This window comes from Canis lupus, chromosome 27 (genome assembly GCF_003254725.2).
Source record: "Canis lupus dingo isolate Sandy chromosome 27, ASM325472v2, whole genome shotgun sequence".
NCBI classification, from domain to species: Eukaryota; Metazoa; Chordata; class Mammalia; order Carnivora; family Canidae; genus Canis; species Canis lupus.
In genome coordinates, this window is record NC_064269.1 from 35,903,837 (window position 1) to 35,912,188 (window position 8,352).

General features: G+C 33.8%; 1 protein-coding gene across 3 annotated transcripts; it reads right to left on the reverse strand.

Moving 5' to 3' along the window:
- Positions 1–1,291: 1,291 nt before the first annotated feature.
- KLRD1 (killer cell lectin like receptor D1) lies at positions 1,292–8,121 on the reverse strand. 3 transcript variants are annotated; one of them, XM_035707105.2, is made up of 7 exons: positions 7,814–8,121; positions 7,291–7,386; positions 5,854–5,946; positions 5,646–5,708; positions 3,957–4,108; positions 2,599–2,702; positions 1,292–1,745 (listed from the first exon to the last, which is right to left on the reverse strand). In XM_035707105.2, exons 2-7 carry the CDS (start codon positions 7,295–7,297, stop codon positions 1,625–1,627), a joined length of 540 nt encoding a protein of 179 aa, XP_035562998.2. In that variant the 5' UTR covers positions 7,298–7,386; positions 7,814–8,121; the 3' UTR covers positions 1,292–1,624. The 3 variants fall into 3 exon arrangements, with proteins under 3 accessions (XP_035562998.2, XP_035562999.2, XP_035562997.2); XM_035707106.2 differs by lacking the exon at positions 7,814–8,121 and adding an exon at positions 7,647–7,787; XM_035707104.2 differs by lacking the exon at positions 7,814–8,121 and having other exon boundaries at positions 7,291–7,601.
- Between the last annotated feature and the right edge of the window lie 231 nt (positions 8,122–8,352).

Genomic DNA, 8,352 nt, shown 5'->3' on the forward strand with positions numbered 1-8,352 from the left:
TAAAGAACTTATCAAATTCAACACTCAAGAAACAATCCAGTCATGATATGGGAAGAAGATATGAACAGACATTTCTCCAAAGAAGACCTATATGTGGCCAACAAGCACATGAAAAAATGCTCCACATCACTTGCCATCAGGGAAAACAAATCAAAACCACAATGAGATAGATACCACCTCACACCAGCAAGAATGGCTAAAATTAACAAGACAGGAAACAACAAATATTAGAGAGGATGTGGAGAAAGGGGGGACCCTCTTGCACTGTTGGTGGGTATGCAAGCTACTACAGCCACTCTGGAAACCAGTGTGGAGGTTCCTCAAAAGTTAAAAATAGAGCCACCCTATGACCCAGCAATTACAGTACTGGATATTTACCCCAAGATATTGATGTAGTGAAACAATTAGGCACTTGCACCCAATGCTCCTAGCAACAATGTCCACAGTAGTCTAACTGTGGAAGAAGCCAAGAGGTCCTTCAACAGATGAATGGATAAAGAAGTGATATATATATATATATATACAATGGAATATTAGCCATCAAAAGGATGAATGCCTACCATTTGCTTTGACATGGATGGAACTGGAAGGTATTATGCTGAGTGAAATAAACCAATCAGGGAAGGACAATCATCATATGGTTTCACTCATATGTGAGATATAAGAAATAGTGAAAGAGCATATAAGGGAAAAGAGGAAAACTGAGTGGGGAAAAATTAGAGAGGAAGACAAACCATGAGAGACTCCTAACTCTGGGAAACAAACAAAGCATTGTGGAAGGGAGGTGGGTGAGGGGATGGGGAGACTAGGTGATGGGCACTAAGGAGGGCACTTGATGGAATGAACACTAGGTGTTATACTATATGTTTGCAAATTGAATTTAAATTTAAAAAGGGGTGAGGAAGATCTTCAGTTTACATCTTGGTGACCTTTTACCATTGGATAAGCATAAGGCAAGAAATGTGTAGAGTAAAAAGTAAGTATTGCAAATTCATGTGATCAAGTTTGGATCCTGTTTACCCATGCAAAATCTAAAAGCAATCACATGGGAACCACCTATTTGCACAAAGACTCAAAATTATTCTACAGAATCAGGACCATCAAGGAAAGAACACAAATATGTCCCCTCTAAAGTCTGATGATACACATGAGGATGCTATCATATGACACCTTAAGCTCTAAATTAAAAAATATAGATATCCAGAAAGAACTAAGCTCCAGAAAAGTGAGATGAAGATGGGACTTCCCAATTTACTATGTCTTATAAAAGAACTGAAATGACATTGATATATGTCATTTTATACAAATTATTTTATTTGAATTTCTGCAAAGAAAATTTATAAGAATATATGCTAAAAGTATATTAAATTTAATATTGAACATATACATTAAATCACAATATTCCTGAAATTCTTCACCTTGATGCTTTGTTATTGAAGTATAGGTGCCAAAATTTCATCAATTTGAAAACACATGACTTCAAATATATGAAAATTGTATCACAAGACATAATTTGAAACATTTTACAGGTGACAGGATAATTAGCAATAATTTAAGAGATACAGCCATGTTCTTAGTACTACTGATTCTTCTTCACTGCCCACTGTTTTGCTCCAAGAAATACCTACATAAGCTCTTGCTTACATATAAAATGACTTTTATCTTCACAGGATACATCCAAAACACTGTGGCTTGAGCTATATATTACACATTTCTTTGTATCAAAAGTTTGAATTGTTTGCAACCTGTAATGAAAAATAAAATGTTAACATATGAGAAAAGTAAATGAGAATATTCAGAGATAGTGTTTTATATTAAATTATAGAGCTTTTAAAAGCACTTGAATGAGATAACTAACATATTGAGTCAATTTTTTGTTGTTCAAGAGTGACATTTTCACAATTTCAGAGCACAGTATTATGAAAACTCAGTTATTGTCTCAATAATCAACATCATTAAGCTAAGGATTTTCCGTTTTTGCGGTTGTTATTTATGATTTTTCAATATGATATGCTTTGCTTCCATTTTGTTTAAAGATATACTGGATAATCTAGTCTGAGAAAACAAATCCAAGCAAAAAAATTATGATTGTCTGATGCTGCAAATCCCATCTTTACGAATGAAAATAAGATCCAAAGATTACAAATATACAGAAAATAAGTCCAAAATATTTGAAACATAAGAGTATGCCAAAAATAATGGGCTCAACCAGAGTAAAGACAATAATGGATATGCTATTTTCCCTGGCTTCTGTGAAGATGAGCATCTGTACATGCACATACACATCCAAGTGCTCATACAAGGCAAACAATTTTCAAAAAGGTCAAAAGTTGTTTTATGGTTAAAAGTACACCAACATCATGTCACTTAAGCATAAATGTGGATAATCCAGATGGAGCTAAAATTGATATTTTGTTAGATCTTCTATTTTTTCTGTATTTTCATGCCTTAGATAGGTTATCTTAGCTATAGAGTCCCAAATGTTACATTCTCTGGTGATATCTATAGATAAATTCCTAAGGAACAACAACAACAACAACAACAACAACAAACCCTAAAAAAAAAGAAATAAAAAGAACTTGTCTGTCAGAAACTTACAGATCTTGAGGGAGAGCCAAGCCATTTTCCCACAACCAGGTACCATTTTCTTTACTGTAATAGACTCCAATCCAGTAAAAATACTTACTGGAGCTCACAAAACGCTGATTGGAAACAGAGACAAACATATTACTGTAATTTGAATCTACTCTGGAAATAATGTATTTTTAAGAGTGTCAGCAGCACAGTAGCCTTTCAATCACACAAATTCCGATCATTTTTATTTTTTTTTTTTTTTATTTTTTATTTTTTTTTTTATTTTTTTATTTTTTTTTTTATTGGTGTTCAATTTACTAACATACAGAATAACACCCAGTGCCTGTCACCCATTCACTCCCACCCCCCGCCCTCCTCCCCTTCTACCACCCCTAGTTCGTTTCCCAGAGTTAGCAGTCTTTATGTTCTGTCTCCCTTTCTGATATTTCCCACACATTTCTTCTCCCTTCCCTTATTTTCCCTTTCACTATTATTTATATTCCCCAAATGAATGAGAACATATAATGTTTGTCCTTCTCCGACTGACTTACTTCACTCAGTCTACGGCCATACCACCCTGAACGCGCCCGATCTCGTCTGATCTCGGAAGCTAAGCAGGGTCGGGCCTGGTTAGTACTTGGATGGGAGACCGATCATTTTTAATGACCAGTTTAGGAAGTATAGTCCCATGCCTCATTTTTCTTCCTTATCCTCCTATCTATTCATTTATGATATATAAATAAATACTACAAAATATCACATCTTAGAGGAATAAAAAACGTTAGAAAGAAGTAAGAGCTTTCATCGAACACCTCCTTCACAGAAGATTACAATCAAGTTTGATCCCATATCAACAGTATCTAGAGGACAAATTTCATGGATATAGTCTACTCAACTTATACTCAGGACAGGTACTCCATGCAGCTAGAGAAAGCTTTCACTTTTTCTTAAATTGGGTAATTTTTTTTTATCATACTCTCCATACTTATCACACATTATACCTCAGAATGATGAGAGAAGATACATAATTACAAAAGAAATTATAAATTCAACTAATGAACAAAAAATTACAAAATTGTTTTTCAGTCTTTGAATAAAAATAATGGCCTATTATTCGTTCTTTGAATTCTCTCTAAATCGTTCCTTGTACTTTACCTGCAATCTAACTTGGTTTTTATTCCTATAATATAGATCTTTGACAAATTTTATGTTTAAGTTTTATAATGATTGTTTCAAGGCATAGTAAATAGTAAGTCATTATTTCAAATAATAATCATGCATTTACTATCTAATTATAAAGACAAAACAAAGTACTCAGCTTCCTTAGCATATTTTCCTAGATCAAAGAAAATGTAGGAAATAAGCCAGAATTAAATACATGCCAATTCATCTCTGTTTTGAATGTGAAGTAGACTGGAATTCTGTGAAGCACAGAAATCACGACTTTCTGTCCAAGATTTTAATTCATCAAAAAACAAGTAGCAGTTGCATTGGTGCCCAATCCACCTTTTTGGGCAAGAACAACAATCAGAGCCTAAGAGAAAAAAATAAAAGATGACTTAGGACATTCATTTTTCTCAATGCTGTTTACTCATTCAAAAATCAGTTGTTATTTATTCACTCCTTTCCACAAATATACTTTGAGTAAATACTACATATACCATAGTTCAGGGGCTATTGATATGAACAAGTCAGACATAACCCTTTTTCCTAATAGAGATTATATTCTAGACATAGGGTCAGAACTATATAATTTCAATCATTTACTAATTATGTTTAATGATAATTTTCATAAATATACACAAGATTAAGTCAGTATGTTAAAACATCAGGTAGCAGAGTGTAATTTGGAGGGTGGCTAAAGAACCTTTTTGAGGAAGTGACCCTAAGTTGAGCTCTGTTGTGTAAACAGGAGTAAACTAGATGAAAGAGATATTTAAAGGAGACTATTTTAGCATATTTTCTGAGTCAGAAAAAAAAATGGAACAAATTGGAGAATTCCAGTATGTGTATATTTTATTTTCAAAATAAAAATAAATAAAACAATTAGCTTGAAGATCATACAGTTTACCAGTGATAGCATCTTGAACATTTACTATCCTCAGTCATAAAAGTCAAGACACATGGTAGGCACTCAAATCTCTGTCAAATTAATGGTGTTGATGTGTAAGGTAGAATGGTGTTACTAGGAGCTGGAGAGCTGGGTAAATGGAGAGATGTCAGTCAATGGGGACACACTTCCAGTTACAATGTGAATAAGTTCTGTGGATCTCATGCACAGAGTTATGATTTCAGTCAGCAAAACTGTATTGTATACCTGCAAGTTGCTAAAAAGGTAGATCCTGAATGCTTTCACCACAAAAAAAAAAGAAAGAAAGAAATGGTAATTATGTGACATGATAGAGGTAATTAGCTAAAGTCATGGTAGTAACCATATTACAACATACAAGTGTATCAAATCAAACTGATTATTTTAAACTTACACATCATTATATACCAATAATATCTCAATACAGATGGAAAAGAATGCTAAGAGAAAAAAGAATAAAGTGCTATATGAACAGAAGATGCTATATGTACAGAAGATGGTGAATAATTTGGAGACTATTTGGAAAAATACCTTAAAAAACTGGACTTTGAGCTGGCTTTCACTGGATAATAAGGGTTTAAAATTACAGAAATCTGTGCACTATATTCAAAAAGCAGAAGGAAAGGTAAAGAGATATAAAAGTATGGTCTCTGAGCAAAGCGACAGGTAATTAGGATTTACTGTAGTATTTACTGTAACTAATTTTTGATTTGTCACTAAAACATGAGCACATCTTTGGGGAAAATATGTCATTTCAAGCTAATATTTCCTTATTACTTAAATATGTGAATGATGCATTGTTATATACAATGTTATTTAATGTCTTTTATATTAGAGAATTATGAAACGTGACTATCTTACAATTAATAGGTAAATTTGTATTACTAAGTGTACTATTCCATCATTCTCTATGTGAGAAAAATAAGAAACTGTCTATTTCATCCTCTACCAACACTAAGGTTTTCCAAAGTATGGAACCTACCTTTTTGGAGTTCTGTGATTGGTCCTGGTGACAATGTTGGCTGAATACTTTCTGTAAGTAATACTATAAAAAATGATTAAAAATTCACTCCATTGGATACAAGCTCATGAAATAATAAAATATTACACATTAGTAAAATGAAACCTTTATTATTGAATGGTTTCACTACAGGTATGGTCTTTATACAAATTTGTCTAGAAAAACTTACAATTTTTCAACAAAATTCCCATTGTAGTCATCAACAAAAGGCATATTACTCCTAAGATCCCAGAAATCAAATTCCATAGAGTGGTCTGAGAAACTGTAATGAAAGAGAGATACAATGATGATTTAAAGAACAAATGCAAGAACTGAAGTTCTTAAAAGCAACACGGTGAGAAAGAATCCAAAACATTATTTGATTTGATAACCCAACCATCTTGCACTAGAAGATGACAATATCTCCTTCAAGACTCCTCTCAATATTCAAATTTTTATGTGGTGTAATTTATTATTTAGTGAGATTATCTCTAACTTTTCTCCTTTACCAGTCCTGGCTCAGTAAAGTGGATTTGCTATTTATTTCTAAATTCAACAAAGAAGCTTAGGGATCTGGAGTAAGAAGAAATCAACAGACATCAAGTTATGTTTTATGGGCTTACATAATAGATATTTTTGACATCTCAACAAGAATCACAAGATAATTCCTATTAAATAGATAAGAAACTGTAAGGTCCATTAATAAGTTACTTTCTCCAGGTATCAAAGCAAGTGAGTATTCGAGTCAGAAATCAAATGAAAGTTTGTCTAGGCCCAAAATCTTTTTTTTTTACTTAGCATCTTCTATCACTGCCACAATAGTACTTGAAAATGTGGCCTTCTATTCTCTACTTAAGAAATGTCCAGGGGTGCCTGGGTGGCTCAGTGGTTGAGCAGCTGCCTTCACTTCAGGGTGTGATGGCAGGGTCCTGGGATCAAGACCTGAATCAGGCTCCCTAAGGGAGCCTGTTTTTCCCTCTGCCTATGTCTCTGCCTCACTCTGTGTCTCTCATGAATAAATAAAATCGAAAGAAAGAAAAAGAAAGAAAAAAGAAAGAAAGAAAGAAAGAAAGAAAGAAAGAAAGAAAGAAAGAAGAAAGATCCAACTGCATGTAGCTTTGTAGAGATTTTATTGGAAAGAGAAGATATGAGTACTCTACCTGGTATGATGTATGGGTAACAACTTAGGGTCCTGGATTCACTTCCCGGTACATTAAATTATGATATATAAGCAACAATTTTGGTTGAAACATTTGTTTGGAAAGAGCATTACGTTTTCTCATACCAAAAACTACTGCTTATTTGCATTTACCATAAAACAATTCAACATTAGATTTGGCATTAACATTAGCACACTTGCAAAGAGTCACTAACAGACAGCAAATTCAATTTGCATTCAGATTTAGAGCTATCCCTTTCAGAAGCCACTCTTTAAACCTGCTGAAAAAGCTTCACAAAATCATTTCTAAGTTATAGATAATCAGGACTGGAAAGCGCTGATACATGGAAAGCCTAAAAATATCCACTTTTTTTTTAAAAAGTACTGCCCTGAAATTGGCCACATCCCTGAGATACCTTTTCTGGTTTGTTTCATTTTTTAGAATTTTAGGACTTGGGTTTCACATACCTGCCATGAGAAATGTTCCAGTGTTGATGCCAGCAGGACACAATGTGTGCTTAATCACGAAGAATACTGTATTAGTCCACGGAGCTGAGCTGGAGGCTAAATAATCCAAAAGTCATGCATGAAGAAATTTCAAAGAAAAAAAGAGAAGAAATATTTATTTGAACAGTGTTCTTGAATCTTCTATTGGTGAATCTTCTATTGGTGAACAAGAAGCAGTAAAGTTACTAGCTTCTAAAATGTTCCAGGAACCACAGCACAGGCAGGAAATTCTCACAGTACACGTGTCATGCAAACCCTTTGACTATTATTAAAGAACATGAGAGGGATTTTTTTTTCAATATATGAATAAAAGTCACCTTAAAAAATCTTTTGGAAAATGGGAAATTTGGGGTTTTCACCCTTTGAGTAATCCAGGTAGAGATGAATTGTTATCCTGTTTCCTTTGTTTTCTCATCTAAAATTTCACACTCTGAGGCTTTACCTTGAGTGCAGTTCTACACATTGTAAATTCCCTTGGTCTTACCTGAGGTTAAATTCAAAAAAGTCTTCAGAAGAGCATCAGTACTACCAGACACTTAACACTTAACAAATTACGGGGGTGGGAAATGGAGCCATCCTCCCAAAACCAAGTATTAAGTGAACATCTGACCTAAAATGGTAGTGAGTTCATCGAAGAGCCCTGTTTAGAAAATCAAACATGTAAAATAATCCCAGTCCCTGAAGCCCCAATTGCACAAGGAATCATAGATTTATCTTTTTCTATGCAAATCTGGGCATGCTGCATTTTGAATAAAGTAAATGAATGCCATCAGACTCAGCTATTTAACTCATGCTCCATCCAACATTATTTTCTCTTATAACAAGCAAGTAATCACATAACCCATTTCTCTCACTCTCCCTTTCTTTTTGCCCATCCACTTATGGTTTATAAATCACCACCAAACTATACTTATCTTAGGAGACATCAGAACATAAATGTCTTAAACACTTCCTCCCTAAGTAATTAGATGTCCCATCTTGGGACATTTGAATTCAATGAAACTTTGTGGCTAAAGCACTTGC